Raw genomic sequence first — 14,717 nt, 5'->3', positions numbered from 1 at the left:
CATTGAACTTGTGCATGTTATTTCAAATGCAAACTAAAATTTCTTTAGACAGGTAGTAAAAAGATTCTTCTTTCAAAATAGAAAATGGTGCTTTCTCAACATAAGATCTCTCCGCTTGGTTGGCAGGCGTAATAAATGACAGCTTCATTTTGAAACGTGAATGGAACAGTGTTTTGTCAATTCTTTGCATTTAAGACTTATTTTCTTCCCAATATTATGATAAATTTAAGGTATGCCAGTACTTTAAGTGTTTCTTACCTTCTGTAAACTGACACCCCTGTCCGAAGGTGGAATCATCTCTGGAGTCAGAGCCTGAGGTGGATCAATGCCCTTTGTTAACTTCTGATTAATTAAATAGAAAGCCAAAGCAAATTGTTCCTTTGAAAGCTTTCCGCAGTCCTTTGTGTCACAGAGAGCCCTGTACAGAGATGCACACGAAATAAATCAAATCCTCATTTCTGCAGGTACAGCCCTGTTTGTTGTACTTGCTGTCATTTAAAAATGTGAAAATTGCTATATCTCCTCTTCTAAAAAAAATGCAATATAGAAGTAAGGCATGGTAATAAATAGGAAACATTACTCAAACATACACAACCACTTTCTCTTTGCACGCTAAGGTCCACAGCTCTGTTACGGTAAGTTCTGATCTGGTGAAAGGCAGAATCAGGGCTATAAGTCACTAACACCACCTGAGTATCTGTAACTGAAGTTCCTTCTAAATTGAAGAACTTTTCACAGCCAACACAAGTTTATCTAATTTTCCTAAATTAGAGGTTATGTTAACCATACCTTGGGGGTGGGGGGCAGAAAAAAAAGCTTTTCCTACCAGAGTGCCTTGGAATAGCTTATAGTGGGGAAAGAATTAATAAAGCAGGAGGTGTAACCACCAGCTGTAATGAAAGGCAAACAAGCTGCAGAATTAAATAGGCTGTAAGGCTCACGTGTCAAGAATTTTATACAGATAATTCTCATTACCGGTATGTGGATAGTATCTGTGTTTAGATACACAGCAACACTACGATGGCTTAAATACAGGGATTTAGCTGAAGTGCAGTATTTGTTTGTAACAATCTGTGTTCAGGCGCTTTACTTCCTCCCCGAGATGACGCGTAGCATAAACCCGTTTTCCTCCCATTTCTGTCCAAAAGTAGAAGCAAGTATAGCTTATACAGAGGCCATGCTATTATATACAAAAGCCAACTTTCCCTTTCCAGAAATGTCAACATAGCACTTTTCACAAAAAGTGCTAGGAAGGAGTGAGAACCATGCCATCATCTAAACAGCTGTCATGGAAAAAAAATCCCTACCAGATATGTGCAAGAAGAGCAGAAGGTAGTCCTGTCTTCAAGAATAGTTCTCTGGCTTCCACACCTGACACAAATCCATCCATGTCCTTGTCAGTTTTCACAAAGATCTCATCATACTTAATTTTGTCTGCAGGCAATACAACCCACTGAAGGGGGGTGGGGATGGAAAGGGGAAAAAAAAAACAAAACAAAACAAACACAAAAACCACAGTACTAAGATATAGGCCCGTTCTGTTTTCAGATAGTTACTTTCAGAGTTACATAATTCAAGGACTACAACACAGATTTAAGAAGTGACATATGTGCCTAGTTCATGAACCAGTTTTATCCTCCAAAATAGAGATGCACAGAGATCCACAAGCAACTCCAAAAGCAGAAGCAAAGTGTTTACATCAGTGAAGAACCAAGGCTGGCTGATACTGCTCTGCCTCTTTGCCTATGTATTAGAAGTACTCCCTGGAGCCCAGATCTCCTCCCAGCATGGGGTGGTGCCCTCATCACTGTGCTCAGTCACAGTCCTGCTTACTGTCTGGCTCCATCAATTTTATTCCTCTTTACACAGCTGGAGACCTTTAGCTGGAGGGACTGAAGAACTGCTCAAGCCCAGACTACTAATAGTTGGCACATTCCAAATTGTAGAATTTACCTCCAGTCAAGGTGAAGACAGGAATTATAGCCACTTCTCTTACTTCAAGAATTTTTTCAAACACTAAGCTGCTATAAAGATGGGGTTTTTTTGAGTGAAAATGCTTTCAGGTGCATGCTTGTCGATGCTAATTAATTTCAGCATATAAGGACACTTAGATAAATCCCAAATGGTGCTGTACACAAAACATACACTGAAACACTCCTCCAGAATGGCATTGCTTTGTAATACACACAGCAAGACTTACCAATTAAACTGCCAGATGAAAACCTTGGCACCTCCAGAATCAAGATGCCAGTTTCTCACTGATTACTCAAATATGGGTACCCCAATGTCCCAATAGTATTTTATGCATTAAGTACTACAGTTCTGACCTCAGATCCCTTTCTCATTTTTTTCTTATTTTGAATAGAACGAGTAAGTTAAAATCTACTTGGAAAGACATTTTCCCAAATTCTGCATTCTAAAATGACCAGGATTAAATAAGATGCTTGGAGGGGTAGAAGGCGTCAAGTTTCTTAATAATTACATTCAAAACAAACACCAAATCTTGTGTGTTTAGGTGGATATGCCAGACCGTTTGTCTCCTTTTCCCATTGCTTGCATTTATCTATTCCATTTTCATTAATGTCTTCCACAAATTGCAGGCATGCACATACATGCCTGCCACAATTAGTTTTATGAACTTGTCCATATTCAAATCAGTCTTCAGCCAGAAGACTTACGTTCTGCAGATGTGTACCTGGACTACATTTTTAAACTGTTTTCTTAACATTCTGACCTTTGGGTTGAGCTTGATGCCTTGAAATAATTTATTTTTAAAAAATCTTCAAAATCTTTACTAAATAATATTCTTTTATCTAACTGTTTATATCTGAAGACATGTAGGAAAAGCAGAAGAGAAATCTCGTACCTCTCCACCTGGTCTGCCCATCAGCCTCCTCAAACCAACCTCCTCCTTCATCAACCAATGAATAGGGCAAGAAGGAAACTAAAAACCTGTATCAAGACTTCATACAGGCAGTCACCAAAGCACAGCATTAAGAGCAGAAATCTTCTAGCCTCAAGCAACTTCACAACTATACCTGTGTTAATGGTGTTTTGGCAGCTAAAGCGCCTACAGGTGGCAAGGACTGATGAGACTCTTTGGTAGATGTTGAAGATGGAATTAATGGCATTGCTCCTGGAACACTAATCGGTTTTCTCTTGGATGGTGGCACCAAAGCTGCAGGCAAGGACATTGGCACTGGTTCTTTCTCCAAAGCACAGTACACCAAAAACATGGCCTGAACAAGAAAACAAAGTGTGTGGATGTAAATATATAAGAAATAAGTATCTATATAAATTAAAGAATTAGTTAAGAAATAACTTTGTAGCATTTTTTCCATTATGTTTCTCTTTACAATCCCCCTAAACTGAATTGCAGCTTATTGCCTTCTGACCTGTGTTTGTCATTACTACTTTCTTTTGAGGTTCAGTGCTTAGTAAATGAAGTTCAGTATCTTTTAGAACATTAAAATGATTCTCCTAAATATTACCAAGCTTGTACTACCACTTGTGGAATTTTATCTGGGAGAACACTTTAAACACTTAATTTTAATTTATTCACTGTTTTTGCAGGAGTCGCTCCACTTAGTGGCTATTCTTTTGTTGTGGTTGTACGTTTTAATAACTTTATGACTGTTGTTCAAGACACAGAACTGCATCTTAAAGTAATAATCTGTAAAGTATTATAACATTTATTTATCTCCAACATATCAATCCTCTGATCTCAAAGCTAAAAGTCTGAAGGATCACAGCATAAACACAGGAAATCAAGTATAGTAACAGTTAACTACTAGGGTCTTAAAGGAATTGGTTTCAGAAGAAACTGAAGCATATAGGTGCCTGCAGATGACTAGAACAATATTCAAGAAAGCAATTTTTATACTTTCATCCTTTCTCAAAAATTTATGTGACAGCAGAAAAGGTAAATTCATCATATTTACATTACAAAAAAAAAAAAAAAAAAAAAAAACCAAACAAAGCAAGGTTTTGATGTTGTCCGTAACGTCAATTCTTGGCAATTAAACAGGTATTTTTAACTTTCTTTTTATTTTATTTTTTAATTTTGACTCTGAGAGGATGAGCAATAGTTTAGTTTGTAGAAATTAGAATTAAAGGCTGGCTTTAGTGCCACTTGAGGACAGAAAGGTCACACTACTTTTTCAAGATTCTTGCAACGCAGAATGCGGTTAGGATATTTTGTTAGCTTTTCCAAACCTTTAAACTTAGCTTTGATATTTCTCTGCATAAAACGAAACTCTCTCCTCCAAGAGTGAATTTATAATTCCTTCCTCTCCAATTTTACTTACATGCAAAAACTGAAAGTTTTGAGGAAAAAGTTGATGCATGGTTACTATCGCATACAAGACTTAGAGTCTTCAAAAGCAAGAGCCTCCCACTCTCTTCTCACTTGCCGTCTCTTGGGGGAAGTGAAAATTATTTACTACTTCTTACATTATTTCATCAGTCCTGGCATTAATAGCGTCAAAATTCTAACTAGCTATGAACTTTTGAAGAATTTGTACATAATTTCTTTAAAATTTTCCTCAAAGGTATCTTGAGGCATTCAAGTACTATAAACACTGAAGGTTAAGGTAAAACTTATTCAGTGAAATCACTCGGTCTTTCATGGGACAGCAGATCACAGGTATAAGTTTAACGGCTCATTTAGCCCCCAAAGAAAGTTACTGCTGTGTAATGAGAGACATTCAATAAACTGACAGAAACATTAACTAGTACTAAAACTTGATTAAGGTCTCTGAATAAAGGCAATAAACGAACGACACAAACAGTCACAAATTAATACACAATGCATCTATTTTAAACTTCTGCCATTAGGCTTTCAAAACCCCAAGAGGCAGAAGATACTTACAACTGCAAACTCATCTCGATCCAACATTCCATCACGGTCAATATCGCTCAATTCCCACACCTACCAATAAAAAGGAGAATATAGGGAGGTTTGCCTAAACTGCAGCAGTTTCCTATTTAAAACCTCATTAAAAACAAATGCAAGAACAACCTTCCTCCACCATATCCTAAGTTCTATTAAGATTAACAACACTAGTTTTCAGTGGGCAACATACATTCATATAAACCATGCAAAAGACATGCACTAATGGCACCCTGCCCTAAACCAAGTGTTAAAGAGTACATGTAACTGATACGCTGTGGCAAGAAGCAGTCTATCAAAATACCGAAAGAATTTTTTTTCCCCCCCTTCTTACAGTTTAACAGTTACACATGTGTGGCCACTCCGTAAGATAGTATTTAATAGTTAGGCTTATCACTACAAATCTTCAATTTGAAAAACAGATATTGCTGGGTGTAGCACAGTTATTATTTGTGAATTAACAGTTAAGTAGAAAGATATTCTTACTCGTCCTAAGATATCCACTGGCAGTTTTGAGTTAAGGAGTACAGGTTTCACCTTATCACCTGACAACAGTCCATTCACAGGATTTAGGCTGTCAAAAATAGCATCATACTTGGCCTTGTCTTCCAGCTACGGGGGCAGAAGAAAAATATTACTTATGGACAGTCACACTTGTAGGCTAAGAAGCAGTAGTTCTTTCAAAAGTATTAATTTTTTTTAAGATACAGTTGGAAACACACGGATTGCAGTTCCTGACGTTTAAAAGAAAATATGAAAAAGATATTATTTCTAAGTCAGCTAGAGACTCGTCCAAAACCCAGTGAGATTTATTCCTCAATTATTTTCATGGCTTCAGCTAACTATTCCCAATAAATCAAATTTCTAAACACAAAGAGATTTACCAAGGTACAAGTGTTTTTATCAAATTAGGTCTACTAGCCCAATTACAGATTTGACATGAATGGTAATTTATCATACTTTACAAACTATAGCTATCAGTAGCATTATATTTTTCTCAAACATTTATGTTTTCTTGCAAATCACATCATAGTTCTAGGCAATAGCCCGATCTTTAGTTTACCTTAACAGCCCATGGTACGTCACTTGATGCTGTTCCACTGAGTAGCAAAGGACTACTAGTATCAGTCTGAAGAAAAACAGGGAGGAAAAAACCCCACATTAAAAGAGAAATGGTTCTGACCTCACAAAACCACTCCTGGTGCACCCTGAGTGAGAAGGTGCTTATTCTCAAAGCCAGAACTGCATTTTAGTCACTCATACCTTAGTTAAGGATATCAAAATTTACAGTAAGAAATTTAAAAGGACAATGCTAATAGAACAAATACCATATATATTCAAATTATACACATTTTTATATTCAAATCCCCACTAGAACACATAGCACCTTATTTTTATTCCACATTGCTTAATTTTCCCCTATTGTAGGGCCCTATTGCCCTACAACGTCACTTTCAGATGTGTTTGGTATTTATACCAAACCTTCCTAATTGTTCACTTAAAAGCAGTTCTTATTAATGAGTTGATATGTTCAATTAAAAAGAAATCTTACAAATCTTGGTGGAGGAACAGGCAAATTAAGACTACTCAGGGAAACATCCAATCCATTCTGTGCACACGCTACAAGTCGTAAAGCCACAAAAAATTCCTATAGGAAAAATGAAATTTTAAAGGATTTATTATACAAAAATACTCAAATTTCAGAAGAATTATGAGCTTTTCTAGTATTGGTATATATACAAAGGGTTGCAAATGGCTTCAAAGGGGGTCACAAAGTGACAGAAAGCAGCAGTCAGCAACCACCGAATTCCTCAAAGGCAAGCCCCAAGCATTTAGTAGCTTCCTGGCTAGTGTAGTCAGTTCTCAGCACTCAGTTCTTCAATGGCAGAGCATGAAAATTTAAAGTAGCAATTACAGCTATTTATCTTGGAGGAACTGAGTTGATCCCAAAGGTGGCAGTTGATGGAGGGGGAGGAAAGAAAAGTACAGCACATGAGAAAAAAATGAAACAAAAGGAGACGTCTGAAAAAAAATTTGTTTGGTAGATGCTACAAGCTCCTCCTTTTTCTACCATGGGATGAAGCAGCTAGCTCTCCACAGGCCGTTATTTAAGTAACTACACTTCAGACCAAAAAGCAACAGCAATGCACATTAGAGCTTTTCAGAAGCACCACTGATATGCAAGTCTGACTGCCATACTGCTCATCGCTACAATTTTGGAAGTACAACTCCAAACAGAATGGACTAATGTCAAGTCCACCAAAATTAGATACATAGATACAAGAATTTTGAAGATTTTACTAGAATTTTCATTTCTGCCTCAAGTTTCTTCCAAGATTAAGAGGAAAAGCCACCTTTCTAATAAATACAGTTCATTAACCCTTAAATTACTTCTCAGTATATTGTATTGCACAGCTACACAGCAGCTCATTTTATGACTTGAAGAAAAACTGACGAGGTAGCTGAAGCCTGCTTAATTATTGTAGCTTACACTGAAGTGGGAAGTACATACCTAGTTGCAATTAGAAAAATATGAAAAAAATCAGTTAGAAAAACTGCTTTCCTGAACCAGTAATCTTAACTTTTATCTTATTTCAAGGCTTGCTAATAGTTAAGAGTAACCTCGTACATCATAAATAATCATACCTGTTTGTTCAGGATGCCTTTGCCATCAGTGTCAGCTAAGTCCCAAATCTAAAACATAAAAATAATAGACACAAAAAGTTCCACAGCACTGAGAGGAAGCTCACAAGTTCTCACTTCACTTAACAATGCATTCTTGGATGAAAGTTCAGGTCATAACTTTCATGATAGCACTTATTTGTAGTGACAAATTTAAATATTGTTTTAACTTCCACCACAAACTACATACATAGTAGAATAATCAAGGATACTAAAGTTGGAAACTATTGGATAGCACAACTGAAAACACACTAAGGAAGATCACGTATCCTGTAGTACCACTAAGTATTTTAATTTACACAGGATACTAACTGCAGCAAGAGACATGATAATTAAATAATTGTCATTAAATACCTTTCCAAGTACCAAATCTGTCAATCCAGACTTTTTCAAGAAAACAGCTGCATCAGAAGCTAACACTCTTCCAGCATTAGCAGAATCAACCTGGGGGGAGAAAAAACTTCACATGACAAACTAGCTTTTGAATTGATGCAGTCTTTTTACACAGGCTCTCAAAAAGCTAGCTCAAGAAGAATGCTCAAGTTAACATTGTCACTTTGAGAACAATCTTCTGACTTTTTAAAAAAAAAAACTTCCTTTCATTAAAAATCATTTTACATTAGAAGAAAGACATTTTGAACTAATTACTCCAGATTTAATATTAATAGGCATACTTTGGAAATTGGTTTCTTAAACTAACATTGCCAAATTTAAGATATATTATGCATATATATCTAAGCATCTTTCACACTCTAATACGTTTTACAATGTTCCAGAAAAATACACTATTATCCCCAACTGTCAGTAGGCAACTAAGACACAGGGAGAATAAGAATTTTGCCTAGATGACCCGGTTTGGGGCAGAAGCGAGGAAGGCAACCCAGGTTTCTCTCTTATAATAAACTCCCAAGTAAGTAAGCTTGTGTTGGGAGCAAGCTCTTATAGGTCATCAATGAAGATTTAGATTAATTCCACTTAAAAAATGAAGAAAAAACACTAATACATATGCAAGCAATTAAATTGCCACTGCTATAAGCTTCTAACAATTTATTATGCCTGGATTCAAGGTCTCCAGTAGAAAGTTTCAAGTACAGACAAAGGCGCAAGTATTTCTCAAGTTATGCAACAGACAGGGAAGCTTGTTCACATTAGGCCATCATCTGAACCTATCTAAGTCGCCCTTTGAAATCACAGAATTTTCTTCTTGATGCCTGCAAAACATCTGATTTGTAAGCAAGAGAAGTCCCAGAGTTTGATTACATTTAATTGTCCAGCTCTGAACTCATTATTGTTATTGTCTGAAAAAGAAGGCTCTGCTTGGAGATACCTTTTCCACCCTAGAAGAGGAAAATGCTTACTCCCTAAAGTGAAACTTATTTACACAATGAAAAAGTTGGTAATAGTTTTGGCAGATTATCAACCAGCATCCATTTCTCCCTGGATCAATAGGGAGATAATTAAAATAGATTGTTATTCAAGCTCCTAAATGAAAACAGTGCCTCAGCTATACCTTCAGGTGGAAGAAGCAAGCAGTAAAACTTGTGTCACATACATGAGGACAAGGAAAATAGAGGAAAAGCTGCAAGTCTTTGAGGGCTTAAAGCAAAAGGATGCCTAAAAAGGGCACAGTACGGAGAAGAGGACTAAGGGTATCTTCAGTCAATTCAAACTGTCAGGCTTACTACATCAGACAGCAGCTGTACAGGTCCTACAAGATCTAGAGATCAAATAATATATTACATTTTATAGATAAAAATTATATCATTTCTTCTTCAAAAACAGAGTCTTCCCATCTATGATGTCGTGGTTTAACCTGGCAGCAGCCAAATACCACGCAGCCGCTCGCTCACCACCCCCGCCGGGTGGGATGGGGGAGAGAATCAGAAGGGTAAAAGTGAGAAAAACTCGTGGGTTGAGATAAAGACAGTTTAATAGGGAAAGCAAAAGCCGCGCACGCAAGCAAAGCAAAACAAGGAATTCATTCACCACTTCCCATCGGCAGGCAGGTGTTCAGCCATCGCCAGGAAAGTAGGGCTCCATCACGCGTAACGGTTACTTGGGAAGACAAACGCCATCACTCTGAACGCCCCCCTCCTTCTTCTTCACCCAGCCTTATATGCTGAGCATGACGTCATATGGTATGGAATAGCCTATTGGCCAGCTGGGCCAGCCGCCCTGGCCACACTCCCTCCCAGCCCCCTGCACATCTGGCAGGGCATGGGAAGATGAAAAGTCCTTGACTAGCGTAAACAATACCTAGCAACAACCAAAACATCAGCGTGTCATCAACATTATTCTCACACTACATCCAAAACACAGCACTATACCAGTTAATAGGAAGAAAATCAACTCCATCCCAGCCAAAACCAGGACATATGATCATCTGAGATGCCCTGAAACTGAAGAATTTGCGACATGATCAACATTTCAAAGAACAGGAAAGAAGCAACAGACGTCACTTACTTTCCACACTTCCTGGAGAGAAAGAGACAAGAGAACCAAAACTGAAATCATACAAATAAATAAGAATGCATGGAAAACTAAAGTACATACACAAAAAGAATAAGTTGATGCTAGCATTAGATTTCCTAGCACACCCTTTTGAAGATCAATGCTTTCTGAGCACTTGCTGAACGCCGAGTCATCATGGCTGTCTTTGAAATAGCCTGAGAATGCCTAGTGAAAATTACTGCTTCAGATAGAACAGCAAGGTTGGGACTACACAGCAAAACACTTGATGATGATGCATTGCATCATTTACAGTCTCACAGCTTTGTGTTTAAACAAAGACTATATTCAATTTTTTGTTTGGAACATAAGACCAACCTTCCAAGTTCACAGGTGCAGCACACACAAGGTGCTCAAAGCAAACAGCTCCCAAAGATGGGCTTAGAACTAGCCAGTGAAAGACTGCAGAGAATCTACCATTTGGAAAGCATACTGCAGCAGATGAAGGTTGTCTGCAGACACTTCTGCTTCTAAAAGTGAACAAAAAAAACCTCTGAAAGCAATCCCAAAAGCATTATTTAATATGAATGGGAAAACATCTTTCGTTTTCAACATTACTAGTATGATTTTAATTAGGAGACTTTGTTTCCTATAATTGAGGATTCCCTGATCAGGGTAATAAAATTACAAACACTACAGCCTTGTAGTTAGCCTGCTCCTCAGATTTTTAAAATATGTAATTCAGGTTGTATGAGAGAGCTGTTCACATTACAGGCAAAAAGTTGCCAAGACATTGCATTAAATTCCCTATTCTGTTAGCCAAGTCAACCTTGCACATAAGCACAGTAATCCTGGCATCCACTCAGAAAACCTCCAGCCTAGGACTTTTCTACTCTTTTGGGAAAGTCACAAACACTGTATCAGCTGTGTTTATTTTTTATTTGCTCACCTCCACCCAGAGGAAGGTGACTTTAAGGGATTTAAGCAGGATTCTTATTTAACCTGATATGGAGACAGTTTCTTTTTGTACACCTAAATCCCTATATTTTAGTAACCTTTTTTTTTTTTTAAAGGTCTGATTTCAATTTCTTTACCAATTACTGAGCCTTGCATGCTGGGATGGGGGTACTTATAAGCATTAAAATAGTGCAGAAAACTGGCTTATGTTTGACTGTCTCACTGAGAAGGTCACTGGTGTTTGTCAGTTATACAACAGCTGGGTAGAGGTTTTTCTCTGATGTGCAAAAAGGAGTTTTCATAGCTATATCGGCCAACAATGCTCTTGTTGCAAGTTGTTTTTTGTAGAGCCAGAAATGATTAGAAGTTAAAAACATACATCTGATGTCATTAGGTCACAAGGTAACAGTGAGAAGTATTTCAACTCAGGATTCATCAAGAATTCATCAGCAGCCCAGGCATACTGCTTACCTGCTACGCTGCATCACATGATTAAGTAATTTCCTATTACTTTATCACATGTAAATTATCCTTTAACCTCACCCTGTTTTGAGGGCCAGTCTAGAAAAGGTTAATCAGAAAAACTTTTATTAGAAAGAAAAGTGTCCCCATCGAAAGTTTAAGATTTCAATCGCATTTTAAGTACAAAGCCCAGGACTTAAAACCATTTCACAACACACGTTATGCAAGATGAATTACTTTAAGTTTGTGATAGAACTTGAAGCGTACTAAGCATCAGAGCTATTTCAGGTGATGAATTTATTCTGAAGTTACACTGAATGCTCTGAAGTGCTTCTGGTACGAAAGAATAAAAACATGCTCTACCAGCACCATAGGATAAAGTGGGAAATGTCTTTCTAACTTTTCTATTCCAAAAGTTGACATCTTCTTATCTAATGGAGGGAAGGAAAAAGTTATCTAATGCAACTGGAAGTCTTTAGACACAGTACGTTGGAAAGCTACTCTTTAGGACATATGCCTGAAGAAAAGAGTTTGGCTGAGCAAGTCAGAAAATTAATCCTCTAGAAAACAAATCCATTGGCACAACTTCACTAACAGTAACATCACTTTTAAAGAATCCCCATTCCTGCATACTACTGAGACTGCTGAACAACAAGTAGCGCTCCAATTTCACTAGGCTATATATTCCAACAAATTCAAGATGTTAAGTGACTTAGGAACCAGTATCACATTTGTGCTCGAATTCAGTTTCTTTATCCAACTTTTTGCTTCACACTTCAGTTGTTAGAAAATTGCAATCAGGAGGAAGAGACAGACAGGCCTGTGGCAAAGATGATACATGACAGCGATAGTCAGTAGCACTAAGCTAGGAAACCTAACGTGCAAAAAAATTAGTTCCTTGCCTTTTCTTGTGACCTGATAATGATCACCATAATATGGGATTCTCCTAAGGCTTTTAATCCAATGCCTAGAGATAGACACACAGTGGATTTGACCATCCTACTGAAGGAAAACTTTGTGAGGGTGATAATAACTCCTTCAACCTTCAGGAGCCATCTGAACTTAGATCAAGGTAAACTCTCTTCTTGTTTAGCAATTTCAAAACTGCTACTCTCCTGTAGTGGAAAAAAACCCTTGTTAAAGTAGAATAGAAAGCTCAAAGTTTCCAGGCATCATAGGCTGATACACTTTAACTGCTATTTTACACACTTAATAATGGGACTAATCCTCTAAGCACAATCCAAAAATAGAGCGTGGATAGAAATCATGGTCTTCTCTCTTCCCCAGCAGATAAGCTTCCATTCTAATGTTGACACCCAAAAGAAGTTCCTAAATAAAAAGGTCATATATCACTATATCCTGCCTTAGGACCAACAGACAGGAACTTTACCAGTTGCGCAAAGGAGAAAAGACTTCCTATAAGGTTCATTTTTACATGGTTCATCAATTACTCACCAGGTCTTTATATTAAAAAAAAAAGCAAACTATTTTTAATTGTTTTATACAATTATTCTTTTAGTTTACATTTCCTTACAAGTTTTCATATATCTATGTTTGTACAATAAGGTATATTATGCACATGATACAAAATATTGCTATAATAGAGTCGTTAAAACAGGTATTTTTCAGAAAAGCTGTATTTACAGGAATTAATATACCTTATTTTTGCTGGACCTAAATATAAAAGAGGTCATAAATAAAATTTATATTATTATACTTTATTTTTTAATATATATTCTTACATTATAAAGTCAAAAGCTTTTTATCTGTTGAGTGAAGCTGCAAGAACTACATGCATTCTTTTGGCATTCAGTGGCTTTCCATCCCAGTTTCACTCCTTACAGCATCCTTTAAGAACCTCTGGGGATACTCAGAGAGATGCAAGCCTTACGTAACACTAGCTGTACTACAAACACAAGAAATTCAGCTTCATTTGTAAAAAGGAACAGAGAACATATCAATACAATATTTCGCAAGAATTTACTCCATTCCAAGAGCTAACAATCTCTTATAACTGTAAAGGGATGTATGTCATACACACCTAGCAGTTCCCTAGCAAATTAAATAAGTCATCTTACAACCAATATTAAATTTATACTGATATAGCTGAGACCTAAGTGTTAGTTACTATAAAAATATTTTTTTAAAGCAGAATAATTTTCCTTGAACTTCTATTGTGTACACGCTGTGGGCCATGCTCAAGTCCATAGCAAAAGAATATTCTTTCTTTTAAATACAAAATAAAGCTTGTTCTCTCAACAAGAACATACACACCTGTCGATAGAATTTTTCATACACAGGATTTGCACTCGATAGCTGTAAAAGAGAGAGAGAGATATAAAATTAACCCTAGAGATCAATATTTCAATTCCCCTTTCCTTGGATAAATAAAGATATAAAACACTTTTTACTGGTCTTGAAAGAAGCATTAAGCATTTATATAATTCTGTTTATTCTGTAAAATGATGAGGACTATGACCACTCTTCATGCTGTACCTTTTAGAAGACTAACTTCTTGTTTTGAAGTCAGTGATACTAACCACTATCAGATTACTATCAGACAGGTCACCAGGTTAGGCAGTATGAAACAAGAATTCTTAAGCAAGATCGTCTATACGGAAAAGAAGGAACCTGAAACGATACAGGCTAGGAAGTGCTCTCTAATGAGTACAAAGCAATATAATTTTATTTTGTTATCCACTGCATCATCCTTCAGAATTTAGTGTCACATGCAACTAGTCTGTAAAATTTTCAGATATCCAAAGTAACTCCTGTATTCACAGCTAAATCCACAGCAACGGTACCAAATTAAACCAAATTAGGTTTTTGTAACTTGAATCCTTGCCAGAGGTAACTTCTGCCTCAATTCCACTGCCATCTACCAGATATTGAGTGCTCACCTAAAATTAGGTAGCTGCTTTGGAAAAGGCCCTTTCTTTATGAATTTATTTTTAAACCGTTCTTAGAAACTCTAAAAAAGCTCAAGGCCTGAAACCATGCAAAACCTAGTATCTTGGCCTACCCCAAATACCCTTGGCCAAGAGATTCCCAAGAAACATATTGTTAGGATTACTCTCTTCCCCGACATAAAAACAGGCACAAAATCAGATACCATTTTCATGAAGTGCATGTTGCCTAAACCTAAGATTGTGTACGTGACTGGGTGCATTTATGCAGAGGATAACCCCAGAATTATCACAAGGTGTTGTCCTCACAAACCCAGCTGGAACAACTGAGCATAATACAAGTTAATTACACAATAAACCCCAAACCACAT

At 36.9% G+C, this 14,717-nt stretch overlaps 1 protein-coding gene across 3 annotated transcripts in view; it reads right to left on the bottom strand.

The window, feature by feature from the left end:
* The window catches only part of EPS15 (epidermal growth factor receptor pathway substrate 15), a 52,786-nt gene that overhangs the window by 31,386 nt on the left and 6,683 nt on the right, over nt 1-14,717 (bottom strand). For all 3 annotated transcript variants that reach the window (XM_075155788.1, XM_075155789.1, XM_075155790.1), the window contains exons 2-11: nt 13,715-13,756; nt 7,928-8,017; nt 7,538-7,585; nt 6,444-6,539; nt 5,955-6,020; nt 5,378-5,503; nt 4,871-4,930; nt 3,039-3,239; nt 1,308-1,453; nt 259-418 (exon numbers count right to left, since the gene is read on the bottom strand). In XM_075155788.1, the coding sequence (XP_075011889.1) occupies nt 259-418; nt 1,308-1,453; nt 3,039-3,239; nt 4,871-4,930; nt 5,378-5,503; nt 5,955-6,020; nt 6,444-6,539; nt 7,538-7,585; nt 7,928-8,017; nt 13,715-13,756 (1,035 nt within the window). The remainder of the gene's footprint in view (nt 1-258; nt 419-1,307; nt 1,454-3,038; nt 3,240-4,870; nt 4,931-5,377; nt 5,504-5,954; nt 6,021-6,443; nt 6,540-7,537; nt 7,586-7,927; nt 8,018-13,714; nt 13,757-14,717) is intronic.

Source organism: Calonectris borealis, chromosome 8 (genome assembly GCF_964195595.1).
Source record: "Calonectris borealis chromosome 8, bCalBor7.hap1.2, whole genome shotgun sequence".
NCBI classification, from domain to species: Eukaryota; Metazoa; Chordata; class Aves; order Procellariiformes; family Procellariidae; genus Calonectris; species Calonectris borealis.
This window is presented reverse-complemented; position numbering and strand designations above follow the sequence as displayed.